Source organism: Cetorhinus maximus, chromosome 12, assembly GCF_964194155.1.
Source record: "Cetorhinus maximus chromosome 12, sCetMax3.hap1.1, whole genome shotgun sequence".
Classification (NCBI taxonomy): domain Eukaryota; kingdom Metazoa; phylum Chordata; class Chondrichthyes; order Lamniformes; family Cetorhinidae; genus Cetorhinus; species Cetorhinus maximus.
This window is the reverse complement of record NC_135890.1, coordinates 109,582,069-109,606,304: the sequence shown is the minus strand read 5'-3', so window position 1 is coordinate 109,606,304 and position 24,236 is coordinate 109,582,069. Positions and strand designations below refer to the sequence as shown.

The following is a 24,236-nucleotide window of genomic DNA, read 5'->3' as shown; positions in this document are numbered from 1 at the left end:
TCACTGAGTCAAAATCCTGTAACTCCCTCCTAACAGCACTGTGGGTGTATCTGCACATGGACTGTATCGGTTCAAGAAGGCGGCTCACCACCACCTTCTCAAGGGCAATTAGGCATAGGCAATAAATGCTGGCCCAGCCAGTGATGCCCCGTGAACGAATTTTTAAAAACTCACCAAAATAGGGACATCCACCCTGGAGGATTTACATATTCAGCAGGAAGGCAGCTTGAAGGGTGAGCAGGTGAACGAAGAGGAACAGGAATCCATTTGCTGGTGTGGTGAGAACAGAGATGTTTTCCAAGCACAAAAGGTTGTTGGAGATCTGCCCAGAAGAGGCAAGTGTGGAATATAAACTAGTCACCAAGAAATCCAATAGAGAATTCTGAAGAAACATCTTCAACCAAAGAGTGGTGAGGTTGTAGAACTCACTACCACATGAAGTGGTTGAAGTGAATAGTATAGATACGTTTAAGGAAAAACTAAACAAGCATATGAGGGAGAAGGGAATAGAGGTACTATGGTATATTTAGATAAGAAAAGATGGGAGGAAATTTGAGTGGAATATAAACACCGGCATGATTTGGTTGAGCTGAATGGTCTGTTTCTGTACCATATATCCTATGTAATTATCTATGGACATTCAGCCAATTCAATTAGCACTCTTCCCTCCCTCTAATTTATGCTCACTCCCCAACTTGAAACTGATGCTCTCCTTCCCAACTCCCTCTTAATGAATGCTGGTACTCTGCTTCCTCTCCCACTAGCACTCCTTCACATTTCTCTTAAGCACTGCTCCAAGTTTCTGCCCCTCCCCTCTGTTCTTTGTTACCTTCCATCCTATAGCAAAGGAATTCCCTTTTCATTGCCATTCATCCTTTCCATTCAATTTCCTCCTTTTCTGATAGTTCACCTCTGTTATATTACTTGTACCACATTTATTGCTGCCCCGTAGTCAAGTACCGAGCAATAATGTATCACTCCACCAGCCACATGGAGAGATACAAGAAATAAACATGATGAAGCTTCAGCATTCTGAGTCTAAAGTGAGATTATTTCAAACAAGAACCAGAAGACATAACATGGTGGCAGCAGATGTCTGTGAGTAAGGCAAACATTTTAAAAGATCTAATTTTCACTCAAATTCAGAAAAAAATCAACTTGATATAGTGCCAGAGAGAGAGAGAGGCACATCTTTGAGAAGACATTAAAATGCAAACCACCCTTCCTGCGGTTAATGGCTGCGCTTCTCCAACCAATTAAAAAGACTGGTTTCACAATACTGGTGCAGACTGTTTGACTCGAAAATCAAAATCCAGAAAATGAGTGTAAAAAGCTCCACCCCATCAAGATGGTATGTGGATGAATTATATCTGAACTCCATTGTCTGACAATGGCCTAACCATCAGAAGCTATTTACGAGGACAATGGAAAGAGATGCTCTGGTCACATGACAGAAAATAAGAGATTTAAAAACGTAGATTCCGAACAGACAGACAGAAACATCTATGCCAGCAAAGAGAACCTAAGATCACCAACTTTAAGCCACATATAGGCCGAGACTCATGTTGGCTGTGAACACTCTACCCAAGGAACTGTATCAGGGCTTCGCTATTGCGCCTTGACTGGAGTGAAAGAACAGAAATCTGCTACTCCGAACATAAATCAAGAGCAAATCTGTCTTAAACTACCACAGCTTTTATCTTCAGTGGACAAAAAAGGATTACAGGCCATCATTGTTTCATGTCTTCAGCCTGGGGAAAAGCAAGTATAACAGAGAACTCTTGAAATCCTAAGACCTAAATGCATGCTACTTTTGTAATCACAATCTTTAGCTGACTGCATATATCTGTACGTATGTGTGTGTGTGTGTGGATATGTTTGGGTATTAAACCATAAACATTTTCCTTTCTTTTACAACTTTCTTTCTAAAGTGAGATTATTTCAAACTTTTAAGAACCAGAAGACATTACGAGAAAAACCTGTCATGTGTCTGTGCTGAAAGTTACAGCACTCAGGTGAAAACATTTTTCTTTAAAAAAAAATCTACCCAAGTCTAGCGAATACTGCAACTGACCCAGTCCCTCCCTCCTCTCAGCATCACTACCAGAGCTCCTGGTAGGAATTCTAGTCATGATACACTGCCTTGTGACCTCGCTCTGAGTTATTTAAAGCTGCCATTTATTCTCACTTCCCTGTGCTTTTTTCATATCCTTTACATTTGTTATTTTACCACTGTCACTTAAAAGTTATTATTGATTCTGCGTCCACTAATGTTTCTGGCAAAGAATTCAATGTGCTAACCTTCTGTCTCTCACATTGTTCTGGTGGTTGGTGGTATTGAATTCATAGTCCCCTAAATATTACCTTCAAACAAGTGAAGATAGTTTCTCCTGATTTATTATAATTAATTATCCCTTTGAACACCTCTATCAGACTTCCTCTTAACCTTCTTTGTTCTGACTTAGAATGAAAGTACTTTTCCTTTCTGTTATTTATATGGTTATTGCTATTTGGTTACTATGCCTAGCCTTGTGGAGGGTGGGAAGAGGAAGAGGAGTCCGGCGATGACGTCACCTCAGTGCGCGGTCGGGCGGCGATGACGCGCATTCCCTGCGCCGTTGCCGGGGTCGGGCGGCGATGACGTCTTTCCCCCCGCGCCGCAGCGTTGCGGTCGGTGTTAGTTCCCCAGCCCGAGGGAAGCGCTTGGGCGGGAGCGGCCTGAGCTCGAGTCCGGGCCTCGGAACAGGAGCGAGTGATTGAGCAGCGGCCGTTAGAGAGTCTTCCACCCCCCCCCTCCCCCCCCGGCGGAAGGAGAGCGCGACCGGAGGCCGGCGCGGGAGGGAGTGCCCTCCGTCTGTCACCATGACATCCCGAAGGTAGGAAGAGGAGGGAGATGGAGATGGAGATGGAGGCCGCACTGCTACAGGGGAATCCCTGAGAGGGAGACAGAGAAAAGGGGAACAGCTCTACCCCCTCTTCCTGACAGGGTGCACTGACACTCAGTGATAACCTGGCCTGGACTTGGGGAGCCTGAGGGAAGGGAGGGAAATATCAATAACAGACTCTGGCCAGGCACTGAGCAGAGAGGCAGCAACAGGAGTGTAATATCTGGGTCCAATCCTTGCTGCTTGCCCTTCATTGACCTCAACTATGTCTACCTGTAGCTGCAAATTGTCTGCCAAAGACAGATGTGCTGTGTTGAAGACAGACATCCTGCACTGTTGGTAAATGTGCAAGATGTACACCCAGAACAGTAAAGCTGAGGGTGGGTGAGACTATCCCAGCAGCTAAGCAGCTGGAAATGCTGATCTGGAAGCTTGTTGTCCTTATGGTGCCTTAAGGCAAATACAGTTGTTCCCAAGGGTAGGAGAAAATCCAATGTTGTTCTGATATCCAGAGATGATAAGAGATGTGAATTAGAGGAAGTGTGCTTGTTTGATGGATAGTGGGTCATGGTGTGAAAATATGCTGGGGTTATTTTTGTTCCAGAGTTTAACATTAACTAAATTATGTGGAGGAGGGTTTTAGCAGTTTATGAAACTTCCTCAGACAAACCATGTGATCAGGTAAGATTCATAACATTGAGGGATCTGAATTTATATGGTAAATTGAATATAATTTAATTAATGTAAAATTATTCTTGATACAGGGAAATGTGTGTTACAATTAATGTGTAAACTTCAGGGCTAATATAAGAAAGGACAATGAATTTTATTTGTGAATTTCAGAATTCAATGAGCATATCCAATCATTGTGTCTGCTTGGAATTTTGGTCATTCTGTTTAGTCTGAAAACTGAAATGCCTGCTTTTTTTGCAGCATGGTTAGTTCATTGTATATAGTTTTTGGCAAAGGACATTGGTTAACTGGATGGATTGTAGGGAAGAGGAACAAGAACAATTCCTGGGCTTAAATTGCAGGATTAGATGAATGCAACAAAATTAGCGGTGGAGAAAGAAGATTGAAATGAGATATGAAAAGGATCTTTATATACAAATAGAGGTTGTGGATTGTTTGGATTGTCAGTGGCTTATATAGTTTAACCTAGGACTAGAAAGCAAAGGCATTAGTGAGACCAGTGGTTTAAAAGAGCTCCTATGCCCTAGCCAGTCAGTAGATATATGTTGTAGACTCCAATTAAAAGCCATCATTACCATGCCACCTGAATTGTTTTGAAAACAGACTAGTTGAAGATTTGAGTATGAAGAGTTATTGGAATAAGTAGAGACAAGGATAATTATGCACTCTGCAAAAAACTTAAACTTCAGGCTGTGGGGATGTTCTTTATGGAGTGTGGCCTTCTGAGTAAAATAATTTTCCATTCAACTCTTGATATTTTGCTCCATTGCCTTGGGCATCAGGATGAAATTTCAGTTTTTATTTCTTGGAAATATTGCCTGTGGTTATATTGAACTGCCACAGGAACTTCAATTAGACAGAGCCTTGACAGCACAATTCATGTGGAAGTGGTAGGTTGATTCAGCTTTTGCATTTGCACATTTCTGTGAATATGTTACGAAGCAGACCCACCCCTGTTTACTGAGATCTGATACCCAAATGTTGGTAGGCAGAGAAGAGGACAGCAGTGAAAGGAAATGACATTGCATGTTGTATATAGAAAAACATGACTGAGCAAATGCAAAATTCAGGTTATTGTTAAGGGATAGCATTCAGTAGGTCCTGCAAAGAGGGCAAGAGCACTGAAGGAATGATGTCTACACAATGTTGTAGAGAAGGAAGAGATAGGGCACGATGTTGTAGAGAAGGAAGAGATACAGCACTGAGCAGAAAGAATGGTCACATTACTGCATGTAAACAAAACAACTTGCAATTTTATAAAGCGCCTTTAAGCACCTTGTCCTTGAGGGAAAGAAATTTGCCATCCTCACCTGGTCTGGCCTACTAGTGGCTCTAGACCCACAGCAGTGTGGCTGATTCTTAACTGCCCTCTGCAATGGCCTAACAAGCCACTCAGTTCAAGGGCAGTTAGGGATGGGCAACAAATGCTGGCCTTGCCAGCGACACCCACATCCCATGAAAGAATAAAGAAAAAAGTAGTAAAATGTCCCATGGTCCTTCATGCAAAATGTGACACCATGCCTTATAAGGAGGTATTAGCGTAGGTGACCAAAAACTTAGTCAAAGAAGTAGGAAAGTGAGACAGAGATTTAGGAAGGGAATTCATGGGCTTTGGCTACTGAAGTCACCACCATCAATGATGGTGTTAAAATCGGGCATGTCAAGAGGCCAGAACTGGAGAAGCACGCTTATGTCAGAGGGTTGTAGGGTTTGAGAAGATTACAGATATAGGGATTTGAAAACAAGGGTGAGAATTTTGTCAAGGGCCCAGTGTATATTAGTGAGCTCAGAGGTGATGGATGAATTGGACTTGGTGTGAGTTAGGACATGGGCAGGAGAGTTTTGGATGACCTCAAATTTACAGAGATTAGAATGTGGGAAGGCAGCCAGTGGTGCATTGAAATAAGTCAGGTTTGCATGTAATAGTGTATAAATGAGAGATTCAGCAGCAGTTGAATTGGGGCTAGAGCAGAGCTAGGCAAAGTTATGGGAGGCGGAATTGAGCGGTGTTAGTGATAATGTAGATACGCGGTCACAAGCACATCATAGGATCAAATACAACACCAAGGTTGAAGACAGCCTGGTTCAACATCAGGCAGTTGTCAGGGAGAGGGGTGGAATCAGTGGCTAGGACATGGAGCTGCTGGCAGTGATCAAAGACAATGGCTTCGGTCCTTCCGCTATTTAATTGGAGAAAATTTCTCCTCATCCAATACTGGATGTCGGAAAACCAGTGTGGCAGTTTAGAAACAGTGGACAGGTTGACAGAAGTGGTGATGGGGGTAAAACTGGAGCACTGGGAAGTGAATGATGTGTTTTTGGATGATGTCGATGGAGGGAGGCAAAGACAGACCTTTCAAGGACACCATAGGTAATGATGTGGAAATGAAAAGAGAAGCCATTTTAAGTAAATTCCTGGCTATGATTGGACAGATAAGAATGGAACCAGAGGAATCCAGTTCCACCCAGTTGAATGACAGTGGGAAGAAGCTGAAGGTGTGTGTGTGTAAGGCAAGGGCAAGTGGGTGAATTGGGTACCTTAACGTTTGATCTAGTGGGCTGTGGGAAGGGAGGGAAGCAGTTCCTGATTGGATGGCCTTACTCTTGGTGAGAAAGATTTCCATGATCTCCTCGCACTTGTTGGAAGGTGAGGATGGAGGAGGCAGGGAGAGAGGTGTAAAGAGATAGTTTGCAATAGAGAGAAGCTGAATCATCTTTGTATTGCAGGAGATCCTGGAGTGATGAGTGGTTTTGGCAGACGAGAGTAGTATCCAGTAATACTTTGTGATTCCAGCCAGATCTGGCGATGAATGGCTGAACCAGTTGTCTGCCATATCCATTCAAGTCTCTAGGTCTTGGACTTAAAGGGACCAGTGATGAGGGCTGTATCAGGGAATTGGTGAGGGTGAGAGAGAGTATAATGGTTTTAATGGGGCATCAAAGGTGAGGGTGTGGTTGAACAAATTTGTAGCTGCAGGAATAGAACAGTGAATGGAAGACCAAAGACTATACCATTGGGATAAAAGGACAGACAGCAGCACCATTGAACAGAAACAATAATTGCACAACAATAAGAGTGCACAAATAGATGTGATAGCTTAGGTTACAATAGAGAGAGTAGATGAGCAACCTGCGCACTGATGCCACAGTGGCCAGTTTTCATGTGTGTACTTTGATATTTAAATATGCTCTTGATAGTCAAAGAGGGGGAGCCTTACAGCCAAATACTTCCAGGAGTAGTCACTAATAATGATGGCATTTGAACTCTGCTAGATTTCAGCTTCCTTACCCAGGGATATTGAGGCCAATTTTATCTCCACTAATGCAGTTAAGATCGGTTAACTTTGTGCCGATGACTGATCAAATCTGGGACCTGTAGGTGTATACACTCAGTTCCACTCTGGATAAATTCACTGGGCCATTGGAGTTCCTTTCAAGACAGCTCTTAACACATCAATCGAATGGAACTGGTGCTTGCTGCGGAAATTGGTTTGAATGAGGCATGGTGTGGGTTTTGACATACATCCACATTAACTAATGTCTTTCAGTATGCGGTTTATTTAACCTAAACTATGATTGGAGCAGTAGCGAGCACAGTTATAAGACTCACTCAAGCAAGACTAAAGATTTTTTGTTCTCCTTTCAAAATAAATCGAGGATATGTTGAATTTGTTTTTTTTGTGAAGAGGTAACCAAATAATTGGTTGATTGACGATGATTATAGGAAGATGCAAGATCCATCTGGGAAATATGATCAGTCAGGGATAGTGGTTGCAGTGTTAGATTATCTAACTGTACCATTTCCATTGAATTATCTGTGTAATGTGAAACCTGTCTGGAGGAAGAGAACAAATGCTCGTGTATCTGAAATTTTCTTCAATTACTAGCTTGATTAGGGCCAGCTGTACAGCGCAACATATTTATCAAGACAGAAATGGTTTCCAAATGTCTCTTTGTTTTTTTTTTCCCCCAGGTGGTTTCACCCCAATATCACTGGAGTGGAGGCAGAGAACTTGCTGCTAACTAGAGGGGTCGATGGGAGTTTCTTGGCCCGACCAAGTAAGAGCAATCCCGGTGACTTCACGCTTTCAGTGAGGTAAGAGTAAAGTTATTGGTTTACCAAACAGATTCTGTAGCCATGGTGGGGTAGCCCTGAAGTTGCATAAACTTGACGTTGCTGCATCAAGGGATTTATCTTGATTTGTATAAATTTTCAGAATGGTTTTTTAAATACTGGTTGCACAGAAAGAAGGTTTGCATCTCAGCAATCGGCATTTAAGTCAAATCCAGGTTCTTGTCCAGTGTCCCGCCATTTCTTGGTAGCAAAATTAAGATACAAAATAAAACCCTGAAGCTCATTATTTTCCTGATTTATACCACATACTATTCTTTGATGGGGAGCTTGCGTAGTTGCACTGCTAATTGACGAAGGCCAGTGTCAATAAATGCAGATCCAGATGTATGTGTTGCCTGAAGTGGCACAAGAAAGCCACAAGATTGGTGCCAAATGGGCATCTGGTTTTGGCCATCTAAGGGATTTTGGTTACAGTAGGGTAGTAGTTCAGGACCAGCAACTTAGAGGTTGTGGAATTAAATTCAATAAACCTGGTTATTTGTAACTAGCGCCAAGAAAAATAATAATGAAAGTTAGTGCACTAATATACTTCAGTGATTGTGGGGGGTTGGGGGGGGGGTTGTGTGGTGGAAACATAACTACCCATGCCTGGACCGTCTTACATATGACTTTAGTTTCCTCTGCAGGGACATAGCAGGCGACATTTCTATAAAAAATCTCCAAAGCAACTAGGGGTGAGCAACAAATGTGGCCCTCCCAATGGTGAGAATCTATTCTTAGTTGATTTTATATACTTTGTAGAGCATATTCACACAGGCAGAACTATACATCAAAATAAAAGATTTTCCTTTTTGACATACCTGAAATTCCTTCCCTGTATGCTTACGTGCATATTGCATTTTTAAAGGAAATCTACCGCAACCTTTTCACAGTTGCACAATCACAAATGCAAAGCTTTAAGGTGCAGTTAGCAGTTAATGCTATTATGCAAAGAAATGTGACAGTCAATTTATACATATCAAGATCCCACAAACAGCATTGTGACGTATATCCAGTTAATATTTTGATGATGGTTGAGGTTGAATGTTGGTCAGGGCACAGGAAGAACATCCCTACTTTACAGTTGGTTCCATGGGACCTTCGACATCCACTTAAGCAGACAAATGAAATCATGGTTTGGTGTCTCGCCCAAAGGACATCACCTCCAACAACATAGCATCTGTCAGCACTACTGAAGTGCTAGAGGTGTGTGTTCCTGTAATGGGGCATGAGCACTTGGCTTTCAGTCTGAGGTGAAAGAGTACCACTAAGCTAAGCTTACACTAACTCTGGCAAGGACTCTGAAATAGTCATGTTCAACAATAATATTTGTTTCTGAATGTATTCTAATACAAGGACAGCCATCAATCCATTTGTCATAAATTGGATTGGTTCTCTTCCGCCCACCCAACCCCAACCCCTCCTTAGTTTTCACAGCTTATCACCGATCTCCTGAAGCTGGTAGCCTTTGCTGGATTTTGGCTACGTGAAGAAGCAGCTTGCCTAAAGACCATTTTCTTCTGCATGTAAATGATAAGTAGGTTTCTCTCCCATTGAGATCAATATTATTGAGTCTCATTCTGGCATCGCATGGCATCTATCCATGTGTGTGAGTTAATGATCTCTAGCTGAAACCCTGCCTGTTTAATTTACTTCCTTAGACTGTAGGAGCAGCCATTTTTTTTCATTCCATTGAGACTGCTCCTTATTTTACTTCATTTCACTCTCTTCCAACTTTGGTTGTGTCCTGTCATACATGTTTTTTCCATGTTTCCCAATTTAAAATATTGGAACACTGTCACCACTGCTGCCTGACTGAAGTTCACCAATTACATATTGACTGAGAGCAAAAACTGAGATCCCTCAGTGCAATATTGAGATTCTGTTTCTAAACCTGCAGTATCCTTTTATATCTCATGGATCTACTAAATTCTGCAACAATTATTTGTAATCTGTTGCAATTTCTAATGCTTTCCTTCTCATTAAGATTTCAGTCTGTATTGTGCAAGAGGTACAGAAATTATATGCCTCGATATTTAGGGTCATGTGGAAATTTTTGGCACTTTCCCCTCCCTTTTTTTTGCAACCTCTTAAGACTAATTTTCCACGATGTAACGTTCACTACAAGAAAGAAACATGGATTGATCCCTAGAACCAGGAGTTAACTATTTAACCCCTTGAGGATCAAGGCTGATCTGTGACATAACTCTATACCCACCTTTTCCCCAGATCCCTTAATACCTTAGTTTAACAAAAATTTATCAATCTCGGATCTAAAATTAGCAATTGATCTAGCATCAATTTTCCCTTAGAGTTCAAACTTCTACCCCACTTTGTGTGTGGAAGTATTTCCTGATTTCACTTCTGAAAGACCTGGCTCTGTGCCCCTAGCCCTAGGCTTCCCAGCCAGAGGAACTCGTTTCTCTCTATCTACCCTATGTGCTCCCCTTAATATCTTAAATACTCCATTCAAATCACTTATTAACCTTGTAAATTCCAGAGGATACCATCTTAGTTTGTGCAATCTTTCCTCGTATTCGAACCTTTGAAGCCTAGTATCATTCTGGTAAATCTGCTCTCCGCTTCCTGAAAGGACAATATATCCTTCCTAAGGTGTAGTGCCCAGAATTTTTCAAAGTAGCCTAAGTGTTCTCTGACCAGGGCTTTGTATAGCTGAAGCATAACTTCATATATTCTAGTCCTCGAGCTTTAAAGGCCAACATTCCATTAGAATTTTTGATTAGTTTTTGTACCTGTTTATGACATTTTAATGTTCTATGTACCTAGACTCCCAAGCTTCTTTGGACTTCCACTGTTTCTAGCTTTTCACCATTTAGAAAGTACTCTGTTCAATTCTTTTTAGGTCCAAATTGGATGGCCTTATATTTGCCTACATTGAAATCCATGCAGCATAGTTTTGCCCATTCACTGAATCAATTAATATCTCATTTTATGCTTCCATCTATGCTACTTACAATTAAGAAAGACTTGTTGACAATGTCACTTGCCTTTGTGTCATCTGCAAATTTGGATATGAGAGTTTCTATCCCATCACCTCCTTAGGCAAGCCCTCGAGGATGCCTTGCTTCCACTCTGGTTGGATGGATTTATCGGTCATCTCAGAACCCAATGTGTGATTTGCAGACTCTGCCACATGGGGCAGGTGGTGCTTGGATGGTCGTGTAGATGAGTTATTTGGGAGTTTGTGAGCTCTCTCTGGCATCTCAACTTCACCTCTGCATGTTCCCAGCGAAGTCTCTGTGTTTGATGCCTTCCTGAACGAAACTTCTCTGTTTTGGCAGTCACAAGCCATGGACTCCCATGAGTTGGATGGGTATGTTTGACCTCTTGAGGACATCCCTAAAGCATTTCCACTGTCCTCCTTGGAGTCTCCTGCCACCACCAAATTCTGAGTAGAGCAGTTGGGTCGGGAGCCTGGTGCCAGCCGTACAAAAGACATGTCCTGTTCACCGGATCTGGTTTTGAGCGATTAGCACCTTGATACTGGGCATGTTAGCTTGGAAGAGGATGCTGCTGTTGGACCTCCTTTCTTGCCACCAGACCTTGAGGATCTTGCGAAGGCACTTCATCAATGTTACTTCTCCAGTGCTTTGATGTGCCTGCTGTAGGTTGTCCATGTCTTCAAAGCATATAGGAATGCGTGAATCACTGCTGCCCATCACCTAAGGCACTTAAAAATATGGCAAAAAAGTTGAGGCTTCAATGCAGATCCTTTTCAGCACACCACTAGTCACATTCTGCCAGTTAGAGAACCTGTCCACTATCACTGCTACTCAATCTCATGCCACTCAGCCAACTTCCCAATCAGATCAATAATATGCCTTCAATTCCATAGGCTTCAACTTTAGCTAACAGTTTCTTATGAGAGATTTTATCAAATGCTTTCGGGAAGCCCATTTATATAAAACGTCCATAGACATTCTCTTGTTCGCTACTTTGGTCACCTTTTCAAGAAATAAAAGCAGATCTCAACATGGAAAACTGAAATTCAGAATATGCCTGCAAGACAGGGTATTTAAATAGAAATGAGAAATGCAGCTTTTATTGTCCTTGGTTAATTTAACTTAACCAATTTATCTCCATATTCATGTATCTTAGAGATTTCTGGTATCATTTTGAATGGGTTAATTCACTTTGAGTCTTGTGGTGCTGGTTTTAGTTATGTATTCAGGAAGGAAGATCTGGAGTTAGAACATGTGCACATGACTTGCCTGAAGCGTCCTTGTAGTATTGAAGCTGACATCATCACGGGATGGGCTGGAGTTGTCTGACCTGTGCCAGTGTAATTCATATTGTGCTTCAGCCCTCTTGCTGTTTTATTACACCGTAAGACATAAATGCCGATCGTTATAGTGACTGACTGGCAGTATAAGCAGAGCTCGAACAGGTTACTTCTCTTTCAACAGCAACATGTATTTATTTGGCATCCTTAACATAGTAAAACATCCTAAGGTGCTTCACAGGAATGTTATGAAGTAAAATTTGACACCAAGTCACGTAGATGATAATAGGAAGATAACCAAAAGCTTGGTCAAAGAGGTTGAATTTTAAGGAATGTTTTAATGGAGGGAAAAGAGGTAGAGAGGCTTGCAGAGGGAGTTCCAGAGTTCAAGGCCCAGAAAGCTAAAGACATGGCCATCAGCGGCAGAGTTATTAAATCGAGGATGTGCAAGAGGCCAGAAATGAAAGAGCCTAGAGATTTCGAAGTGTCCTAGGTCTAAAGAAAGTTACAGAGATTGGGAAGGATAAGTCACGGATGGATTTGAAAACAAAGAAAGCCTTCCATGCTGTGGAGGGAGTGGAGAAGAAAATTTAGCTTTTAAATAAATATCATTGTGACCTGCCATAATCCATTTGTTTTGATCTCAGGCGAAATGGAGCAGTTACACACATTAAAATTCAGAATACGGGTGATTACTACGATTTGTATGGAGGGGAGAAGTTTGCTACACTGGCTGAGCTGGTGCAGTACTACATGGAGCACCATGGGCAGCTCAAGGAGAAGAATGGCGATGTCATTGAACTGAAATACCCGCTGAACTGTGCCGATCCTACCTCTGAGAGGTAAGCCAGGTCTGATGCTGAACCCTGTATGAAATCAATGTTGTTGACGACGAAGACTTTTGAGCCATCTTGGGTGTGCCTTTGAAGGTTGCAGTTTGGCACCAAATGCGTTTCAGTCTGGAGTGCTTACATGAATCCTTCTGTCATTGTGAAATCAGCAATTCCCCTCTTGTATTTGCATTTTATTTCTGCTGTAAGGGGATGAATTATGCTCTGTCACGAACAGTTTAAGCCAAAAATAGCGCCTACACAAAATGGGTGGTTATTTCCGGGGAAGTTTTTTTATGCCGCTTTCTGTTTATAACTTCTATTTTAATAAATTAGAATGATTCCAGGAAAGTCAAAGAAGCATCCCATTCACTTCAGGGGACAGTTGTTATATTTATTGTATCTAGATGTGGGAGGGGTGTGGAAAATAATACTGTTACTTCATCCTTTTAATTCCTGTGTTGAAGAAGTGGTGGTGTAGTGGTTATGCTCTTGGGCTACTCATCCAGAGAACCTCAGTTCAAATTTCACCTAATCAATTTAAGAATATGAATTATTTTTATTTAAATCTGGAATAAAAGGCTGATATCAGTAAAAGTGACCATGAAGCTGTTCTGCTGTCATAAAAACCCAGCTCATTTGTTAATGTCCTATGGGAAGGAAACCTGATGTCTTTACCTCAACTGATCTAAAGGTGACTCTTCACTGCCCCCTGAAATAGTCTGATTTGCTAGCAAACCATTTATTTGTACAAGGGCAACTTGAGAAGGGCACTAAATGCTGGCCACACATCTTAAAAGTGGATAAAGAAAAATAAAATATTGCTGCACTGAATATACCAACTGGATCTGTGATCAACTGGGGTCAGACAGTACATCTTTGCAGTCACTGGGGTAGAAGCCTAAGTGTAAGAACACAGTTGAGCATTAAGGGACCTCATTGCACACCCCTGTGTAGAAATGCCTACCTTCAACAGAATGGTTGTGATATCTGCTAAAGTTAGGAATGCACTATGTGGGGAATTGCGAGCTGTCCTACATTTGGCACTCTGTGGCAGAGCACACCAGCCCACATAGTTTGCCAGGAGCTCAGATAAACAGGAGTGATGCTTCAATTTTTTTTAGCAAAGGATAATACATATGCTTGTTTTCTCCCCCACCTTGTGTTAAAATAAAGGATGAGGAAATGTGGCCTTCCCATCTTATCACCAGGTTTCAGCATCAAGCACTCCTAGTTTAAGCATAACACAACCACCTGCAGATAAAGCGCTCCACACAACAATTCATATTAATCAGCAATTCATCTTAAACAATCAACCTCTGAAAATGAACCCCACTGTAACATTATGACTGTCCCATTTCCCACACCAAACAACATTACTTCCAGCCTGGAATTATTAATTGGTGACAACTTTTGTTTGTAGTTAGGCTTGCACTGGTTTGAAACTATCCAAACTTAATTTGTGCAGGAACATTGTAGCTAGCACATAGAGTAGACTTTTATCTCTTCAGTCTCAGCTGAACAGATCTGAGAAGAAGAAAAACTTGTATTTATGTGGTATCTTTCAAAAGTCTATTTCACAACCAACAAAGTGCTTTTGAAGTTTGGTCTGTTATAATGCAGGCAAACACAGTAGTCAATTTGTGCACAACTTAGTCTCTCAAACAAGAGTGAAATAAATGACCAGATCATTTTTTTAATTGATGTTGATTAGGACACTCAGAACTCGCCTGTTTTTCTCCAAATAGTGCCATGGGGTTTCTTGGGCTCAGCAAGACAGTGCCACAGTTTAAAGGAAGGACAGGGGAGTATGCAGTGGTGTTCCCCCAGTGGTCAGTGTTAGAACATTGTTTTTCTTGGTTTATGTATCAGTGATCTGTACTTGACTATGGGGAGTACAATTCGGAAGCTTGCAGCCGATAGAAAACTTGGCAATGTAGTAAATAGTGACAGAACCTGCAGACGGTGCAGCACTGAAGTGCCAGTCTAGGTGATATTCTCGAGTCTCTACATGGGTCTTGAATTCTTTGACTCTGGTGAGACTGCTACTGCTGGGCCAAGGCTGACCATGGGCTAACAATTATGCGTTCTAGCCTCCTCTCCACGTCTTTTTTTTAAAAATTCCCACACCTCCCCCCACCAAAACTGGGAGAGAAAGATGACTTTTTCCATTTTGCTCTTCTCATTTAGCACAGTGTATCCTGACTGAGGTGTAGCTGGACAGCCGCCTTACTCTAGGTCATCTGCCAATGCTATTGTGCTAGTCACCGTGAAATAAGCAACAACGCCTACTCAGGCAATCAATCCTTCATGCCTCCTCTGAGTGGCATTGCTTAGGATCAACATCTCGACGCGCACTACTGTGGAATCACCTGTTACTGTAATATGAAAAAACTGGATTGGAAAGATAGTTTCTGAAATTAAGTTCGAATAAGAATACTTTTGAGCTCGGGGGAAATGACTCTTTGACTGCCTTTAATATTGAGTTTTAATTGTTGCTGAGGCTTGAACTTGCCACACGTTTTGCTTTAGTTGTACAGGGTGTTGCTGAGACCACATCTGGAGTATTGTGTACAGTACTGGTCTCCTTATTTAAGGAAAGAAGCAGTTCAGAGAAGGTTTACTAGACTAATACCAGGAATGGGCGGATTGTCTCATGAGGAAAGGCTGGACAGGTTAGGCTTGTATCCACTGGAATTTGGAAGAGTAAGAGGTGACTTAATTGAAACTTTTAAGATCCTAAGGGGTCTTGACAGGGTGGATGTGGAGAGGATGTTTCAGGCAGAATTTTCTGCCTGTCGGGCGGATGGGGCCCAACCCAATTGCCGGCGGGCGCGGAGCCGATTGCCGCCAGTGAAGCGGGCCGCATCGCCATTTTACATGGGCGTGATGTCCAGCGGGAAGTGCTATGCGGGTGGGGGGGTGGAATCCCTAAATTGAAAGTCCGCTTTTTTGCGTATGCACACGAAAGAGCGCACATCTCCCTGAGGCTAAGTGCAGCCTCAGGGAGATCGCTTTGACTTTTAAAACTATTAAAAATAGAGAAAAGAAAAATCCCTTACATGTCCCCTCATGTGACAATGTCACATGAGTTGGGACATGTTCATAATTTACAGAACAACTTTATTACAATTTTTAAAACCCTACATGAAACCTCATCCTGCCGCTGGATAAGGTTTCATGTTTTCTATATTTTCCACCGGAGCTCCTGGCTGACCTGCCAACCTTAAGGTTGGACGGGCAGGTCCTTTAATTGGTTAAATGATCCTGTCAATGCCTCAAGTGGCCATTGACAGGTCGGTGGGCGCGCAGCTGATTTTGCTGTGCCCCCGCCTTCCTGAAAATTTAAATGGGGCGGGGTGACGTCAGGGGTTCCCCCCGTTATCATCCCGCGTCATTTTACACGTCGGCGAGCAGGCCCCGCCCCCTGCTCGCCGACGGCAAAATTCTACCCCATGTGTTGGAGAATCTAGGACCAGGGATCACTGTTTTAAGACAGAGATGAGGAGAATTTTTTTCTGAAGGTTGAGTCTTTGGAACTCCCTTCCTCAAAAGGTGGTGGAAGCAGAGTCTTTGAATATTTTTAAGGCAGAGCTAGATGGATCCTTGATTAACAAGGCGGTGAAAGGTTATCGGGGGTTAGGCAGAAATGTAGGGTTGAGGTTACGTTCAGATCAACCATGATCTTATTGAATGGTGGTGCAGGCTTGAGGGGCCGAGTGGCCTACTCCTGCTCCTAATTCGTAAGATCATTGGTTAGTTTATAAACTGATGTTGCTTCAGTTGGCCTAATAACATCTTATTTTTGCAAAAGGTGGTTCCATGGACACCTCTCGGGAAAAGAGGCAGAGAAGCTGCTTACAGAGAAAGGGAAGCCAGGAAGTTTCCTTGTGCGAGAGAGCCAAAGCCACCCAGGAGACTTTGTTCTATCTGTGAGGACTGGTGATGACAAAGGAGAGAGCAGTGAGGGGAAACCGAAAGTCACTCACGTAATGATCCGATGCCAGGTAGGTGAAACTTAGCACAATGACATCATACAACAAACATTATTGGGGCTCTTTTTGATATCTGGATATTGCCCTATGCAATTAAGATTCATGTATTTGTGTATCAAATGTGAAATTGCTAAATGCTTAAAATTCTAATATATTTATTCATGGCGCAAAGTCTGTTTTAACCTCAATGAGCAATTGTACAGCATTAATGGAGTAAAAATTTTGACTGTAACTTAGTTGCATGACGACTGGAACTGCTAAAAATCTGTAAAAGTTCCAGTCATCTAGGTGAGTTTAATTTAGATTGCATGTACTATTTGCTCATGGCCATTAATGTTATGTGGAGCAGGCAGGCCCTGGCAAAGAAGACAGTAATCTCTTCAAAAAAAAAAATACTCTTTGTTGAGACTAATGATACTGAGATAGAGGACCATAAATTTGGCATCTAGCAAATACTTAACCAGGTTTATGACTTGTAATCTCACTGTGGGTGTACCTACATCACGTGGACTGCAGCGGTTCAAGAAGGCAGCTCACCACCACCTTCTCGAGAGCAATTAGGGATGGGCAATAAATGCTGGCCTAGCTGGCGACGCCCACATCCTGTAAATGAATAAAAAAATGGATAAGCATAATGAAACTTCACAGAACAAATCTACATTGTGTCCGATAGAATTTCTGAAACACCCAGCTGCAAACCTTTGCCAGTGCTTGCAGGGCACAGCTTGAAAAATTGCTCAACCTTAATTGTAGATTATAATGGAAACATGGAAGTAACAGCCTCATCAAGAAGCTTGGATGGTTCCCGGCATTTTCATTTGTAACATGTTTCCTCATGCAATCAGGATGTCCAGTGATTTAATAAGATCTAAGGGTGTACTCATCTCCTAAAATATGTGATTGTACACCTATAATTACATATATCTAATAATTAATCATACAATGATTTCAGAATATGCTTGCATATATCAAAAATATTAATGATTAGAACTTGGATATATAGGGTATAATTTCAAAGTTGCAAATCTCACCAAATGCAGAAAGCACTGAGGAGTAGTGAAACAGACTTCAGGAGGGCATTGACAGGTAAAATGGCCTTGACAGATGCCAGATGAAATTTGACACAGCCAAGTGTGAAGTCATGCTTTTTAGAATGAGGAGAGGCAATATAAATTAAATGATACAATTTTAAAGCTGGGGGTGGTGCAGGAGCAGAGAGACCCGGGGGTGTAAGTGCACAACTCTTTGAAAGTGGCAGTACAAGTTGAGAAGACTGCTTTTTTTCAAAAAGACGTGTAGGATGTTGGCTTTATTAATAGAGGAATGGAGTGCAACAGCAAAGAAATTATGCGAAACCTTCATGAAACACTGGTTAAGCCTCAACTGGAATATTGTGTTTAATTCTAAACACATTTTAATAAGGATGCCAAGGCCTTGGAGAGGGTGCAGAGAGATTTACTAGAATAACATCAAGGACTTTGGCTAGTTGGAGAAACTGGAAAAGCTGGCATAGTTCTCCTTAGAGCAGAGAAGGTTGAGAGGAAATTTGATAGAGTTGTTTAACGTTTCTGAAGGGTTTTGAATAAATAAGGATAAACTCTTTCCAGAAGGGTTGGTAACATAGATTTAAGGTGATTGGAAAAGGACCAAAGGTGACATGAGGAAACTTTTTTTTACAAAGAGAGTTGTTGGTAATCTGGGATGTACTGCCTGAAAGAGTGGCGGAAGCAGACTCGATTTTAACATTCAAAAGAGAATTGAAAGGAAAAGGTTTATAGGGCAATGAGGAAAGAGCAGGGGAAATGGGACTAATTGGATAGCTCTACCGAAGACTGGCATAGGCATGATGGACCGAATGGCTGCCTGTCCTAGAACCTAAAATTTGCAAGTAATCCACCTCCACAACAGTTGTATGGATTTCTATAAGGACTACTAAGAGCAGCAAAATAAAATGATTAACAGCTAAAGATCACATCCATGTCCTGGTAGAAGATTTGAATTGGAGTCATCCAACATAGCTCTTTTCTCTTGTTGATATTGGAGGAGTTTGTCTTCATTACCCTTGTTCTCAAAAACATAAATATGCCCTTTTGTACTTCACCCACCAACATGCATTCTCCAGTTACTTTGAATTGATAATCACAAGCAGTGGGATCTGTATAATTATGTAGATGAGTTGTATCAATATAATTACTAGTGCCAATGAACAGGCAGCTTTACAGCATCCCTAGGTGCACCTGTTAGTCACATTTAATAAACCCAATTAGGTATAAACTGCAGACGTAGAGTGACACTCTGCATCGATGAGTGCAGGACAGACATGAATCCTGCTCATTCGCATCATCCTTTTCGGGCCGATTGTCTGTTAAAGCCTGGTATTATCCAGCTGCTCAATGGCATGTTCGCAAAATAAATTGATATTTAGTGCTTGGATTACTGCCAGAACAGCGGGCAAGCACATTTGCTAATTTAACTTGAAGCATTTATTTTTTTTCCATGCAACAGCACTTCCAGTCTCCTTAAGGACATGATCTGAATGATGAAGTGGGCTCTGTATGAAGTCTGCATGCACTCACTGGCACAAGTGTATTGCCTGAAGTGACATACTTGTTATGCGGATATCGTTATAATGTGTTGTGGGGGTCCTTGTCTCCCCACTCTGCCAAAAATGTCACATCACTAAACTCATGACTTCTGTGCATGGTTTGACTCGCACAAGTGTGTGTTTTAAAATATGAACAACACCACCACAATTTAATGCAAGAAATCTCATGGGCATCACTGCATTGTTACCTTATTTTGATATTGTTATTAATGAATACCAGGGAATAGCGGCTCTGGGATTAGAGCAAAAACCTGAGAGCAAAGCTGGAAGTGAGATATGTTTGATAAGTGCTTTTTTGTTTTTAAAAATGAAGAGACCAGTCTTGAGTGTCTAATCAAAGAAAACACCTTCAAATGGAAGGGATATGGGACTGACCATGCTGTTTGGTCTTACTGTACTTTTAAGGGGTTGAATCTTCCCCCATTCATGTTCTAAGTGATTAGCTTCTGCATCTGCTATTACCAGTTCAACATTGGTCTTAAGCCCTAACCAAAAGGTTGATCGCATGAAATGTTCAGCATCCCCACAATTTGTGTTTATTCTCTCTCCTGCTTCATCCAGGATGGGAAATACGATGTTGGTGGAGGGGAAAAGTTTGATTCCTTGACGGACCTGGTGGAACACTACAAAAAGAACCCGATGGTGGAAACCTTGGGCACCGTCTTGCAGCTCAAACAGGTAATAAGGCACCCTGAGTAAGAGAGGGGCAAATAAGGTGCTGCGATTTGCAAAGAAAGCAGTATCACACTGAAACAAACACTCCCTGTATTTAAGATGTTATGACGTGACAGATGATGTATACCAGGCGCATCAAATCCACAACAGTTATGCAGTTTGTATTTATTTCAAGGTGTATGCATTGAACTCAAGTAATAAGTCCACCGAGACCTTTAGAGATTTTTTTTAACTAAATTGAAATGTTTATTAACAAAAGAAAAGATGTCAAACATGCACATAAGATTCCAGTTACTTAACACTACAGCAAATACTAAAATTTCTACCTAACCTGGCTTCCAAATACACCCGCTTGTAAGGTAACAGTCCAAAAAAATAGGCCAGCACAGTTATCACCTTTAAGGCCTGGATGCAACAGAATTGTGCAGACATGGCTGGAGGCTTTTCTGAGGATGTTTCACCAGCTTCTGTTAGATATATACAGGGCCTCTCTCCATAGCTTTACATTCTCCCTTATATACTTTTTCCCCTATTAATCTGTACATTCCATTGCCCCATATGTTTTTGAAAATGTACTTTCCCATAATATAAACTTTTCATGGTGCTAATATTGTCAGTAACCTTTGGGAAAAATAAGCACACTGCTTGGCCTAGCTTAACTGGCTAGGTGTAAACATCCTACTATCTCTTTGAAATTCAAACTTCCCTGATTTATCTAAAAATGCAAATTCTCACGCCTTACATTCTAAGACTTCAACCATGTTTACGTATTTAGCATTTCAAACCCCTCTCTACTTAAAACAAAAACAGAATTACCTGGAAAACCTCAGCAGGTCTGGCAGCATCGGCGGAGAAGAAAAGAGTCAACGTTTCGAGTCCTCGTGACCCTTCAGCAGAACTGAGTATAGTTAGGAGAGGGGTGAAATATAAGCTGGTTTAAGGTGGTGTGGGGAGAGAAGTTGAGGGGGAGTGGTTGTAGGGACAAGCAAGCAGTGATAGGAGCAGATAATCAAAAGATGTCACAGACAAAAGGATCAAAGAGGTATTGAAGGTGGTGATATTATCTAAGAAAAGTGCTAATTAAGAATGGATGGCAGGATACTCAAGGTACAGCTCTAGTGGGGGTGGGGTGGAAAGACTGACAAGGTATTAGTTGTAGATTTAAAAATAATGGAAATAGGTGGGAAAAGAAAAATCTATATAAATTATTGAAAAAAATAAAAGGGAGGGGGAAGAAACGGGGTGGGGATGTAATGTCTTTTAATACTGCCAAATCTCCAGACCAGCTGTCTCTAATTTAAATAAATCCCACTATTAACCTACTTTTACAACAAATCATAATAATATTATGAAAATTATTATACTTTCACACCAAGGAACAAGAGGCTGAACCGCATTATTTGTCTCACTTAATGTGTTGCTCAGCGTTGCTTTATTGCGGCACTAGAGGGCACTAATTGTTAATAAAAACTTGCTTCAATGGTAGAGGCACTGATGAGGTTTTGCTATGTTACTTGTACTAACAATGAAGCCTGTAAGGCTCCCAGCCCAGCTTAATCCTGATTTTCTGATCTGTAAACTCTCCTAGTGGAGTAGGCACCTAAATGGAAGCAAATTCATTTTACTTTCCCAATGGAATATCAGGAATCGCAATTATTACAGCGTAACTCGACACAGTTGGCCCCACCTACGTTCTCTCCCAAGTTCGTGGTCATCTGTGGGTATCTTTGACAGAGCTCTATGAGCTAGCTGTCTGCATTCTCTCTCTCAGGACTGAGATGAGAAGAAATTGCTTCGCGAAGGGTTGTGAATCTTTGGAATTCTCTACCCCAAAGGGTAGTGGATGCTTTACCATTGAGTGCTTTTAAGGCTGGGATAGACAGATTTTTGGAGTCTCAATCAATTGAGGGATATGGGGAGCAGGCAGGAAAGTAGAATTGAAGCTCAAGATCAGTCATGATTGTACTGAATGGTGGATTAGGCTCGTCGATCCATATGGTCCACTCCTATTTATTGTGTTCTTGTGTGAGATGGTGGCATAGTGGCAATGCCACTTGGCTAGTAATCCAGTTGCCCAGACTAATACTCTGGGAACAAGGGTTCAAATCCCACCATGACAGCTGGTGGAACTTAAATTCAACTTAAAAATTCAGTTAATTAATAAATCTGAGATTGAAAGCTAGTCTGATTTATGGTAACCGTGAAACTATTGTCTTTAAAACTCCTCATTCACTTATGTACTTTAAGGCTGTCCTTAACCTGGTCTAGCCTGCATGTGACTCTAGACCCACAGCAATGTGGTTGTCTCTTAGTTGCCCTCTGAAATGGCCTAGCAAGCAACTCCGTTGTACCAAAACTGCTACAGAAAGTCAAACGAGGTAGACTGCAGCGGTTCAAGAAGGCGGCTCACCACCCCCTTTTCGAGGACAATTAAGGATGGATAACAAATGCTGGCCTTGCCAGCAATGCCCACATCCCATGAAAGAATTTTTAAAAAGCTTGTGGCAGCAGATGAAAGGAAAAAAAACTGGGGCGTGGAGAGGGTGCAACAAGTTAAATTCCCAGTTGGTGTTAATTGCATTAGCAGACTCTGCACATGTCATGCCCATCAACAAATAATGATTTGTAGTAACAAATTTTTTGTTACTATGTTTTTCTCAATGCACTCGATGTCTAATTGAATAGATGTGTTCCGCGGCAACAGTGATTTCCATTTAAAGCTTGGATTTAGTATAATGAGCACAATGCTTCAGGGACTTTATACAGATTGATTCCTAATAAGCCAGTCTGTGTCCTCACTATGATGGGCTATGATTAGATTGTATTCGGGTGAAGGTTTTATTAATATCATATTGTTCGAAACACGAGGATTAGTGTTGTGGCCATTAGGTCACTGCAGTGCATTATCTATGTTTCTACATTTAAATTAAAATGTGGCTTGAGCCTGAATGAACTAGTTATTGGTCTTGCACTGAGAGGAATTTGCATTGTGATAAATTATGGAAATCCATTCCAATTCTCCACTGATGTGGACGAGAATGTGTTTGAGGCAGTGACTTGGGGTAGTGCATTTTGGAAAAAGGCACCTTTCCTGGCCCCCTCCTTCCAACCTCCCCTGACCGCCTCCCCATCCAATGTATCTGAACAGCCTGTAAATTTCTATTGGTGTAGCATTGAACTGGATCATGGGTCAGGGAGCTGTAGAAGAGGGGAGGAAAGGTGGGTACATTGGGGAGCTGTAGAATACAGAAGGTGGGAATGATCTATTCACTAATGGATTTTTGTCTTTCTTTTTGCCCCTGCAGCCACTAAACACAACACGAATTAATGCAGCCGAAATTGAAAGCCGTGTGAGGGAACTGAGCAAACCAGCTGAGATGATGGATAAGGTGAAGCAAGGATTCTGGGAAGAGTTTGAGGTACATATTTCTATTCACTCGTGGGAGATTGAAGGTAAATTGGACCTGAAACTAGTGATGTATTGAATTATTGGACTGCCCATTCAAACCTGGGTTTCATTCTACTACAGCTGATGAAATGACAACTATTCTGTAGGATCAGGGGTGAATTAAAATTGAACTTTGCTTGCTTAGATAGGAATTTTAATGAATGTTCAGATTGCTGTCAAAGATCAGTGTGTTAGAGAAGTATGACTGTTTATTTGTGATTTTATTTTTTTTCTGTAAATGCTTAAATAGTATTCTCTAATAGATGGCTTTAGGAGCTGATTAGGAGTCACTGAATTCATCAGTGTTGGGAAATGAATTGCCAGTTAAAGCCACCCGCTGGTCTGTGATTGCAATTTTTGCTATTTTAATGTCCCTTGTTAATTCAGCATCCTTGACCTGTCAGCATCAGTAAATCCTCCAAGTCATTCACTAATACTTTCAGTCTATTGTTTTAAAAAGGGAATAGAAAAAGACAAATGGAAAAGGGGAGAAAAGTAGAATGTTAATAATTCTTTCTACTCAGTCCATTTTATAAGGAGCATTATTAAGTGACGAGGCAAATCCCCCACATGAATAAGTATCAGGTAAAATTAACAACTATCTTTTTCAATGTACAGCGTAGTTTGTTTCCTAATTATTCACCGGCGAGCAAATACTTATTCCTTCAGCTTTGTCATTAAATAACTGAACATTAAGAAAAATTGCAATTCCTGGAATTCTGAAATAAAAACAGAAATTGCTGGAATT

The 24,236-nt window shown here is 41.5% G+C and overlaps 1 protein-coding gene across 1 annotated transcript in view; it reads left to right on the top strand.

Annotated features, from left to right (window-relative positions):
• Nucleotides 1–2,634: 2,634 nt before the first annotated feature.
• Nucleotides 2,635–24,236, top strand: part of ptpn11a (protein tyrosine phosphatase non-receptor type 11a) — a 56,515-nt gene continuing 34,913 nt past the window's right edge. Inside the window, exons 1-6 of the mRNA XM_078554381.1 lie at nt 2,635–2,876; nt 7,552–7,674; nt 12,583–12,777; nt 16,580–16,772; nt 19,927–20,043; nt 23,346–23,459. Of these exons, the coding sequence (XP_078410507.1) occupies nt 2,863–2,876; nt 7,552–7,674; nt 12,583–12,777; nt 16,580–16,772; nt 19,927–20,043; nt 23,346–23,459 (756 nt within the window). The 5' untranslated portion in view covers nt 2,635–2,862. The remainder of the gene's footprint in view (nt 2,877–7,551; nt 7,675–12,582; nt 12,778–16,579; nt 16,773–19,926; nt 20,044–23,345; nt 23,460–24,236) is intronic.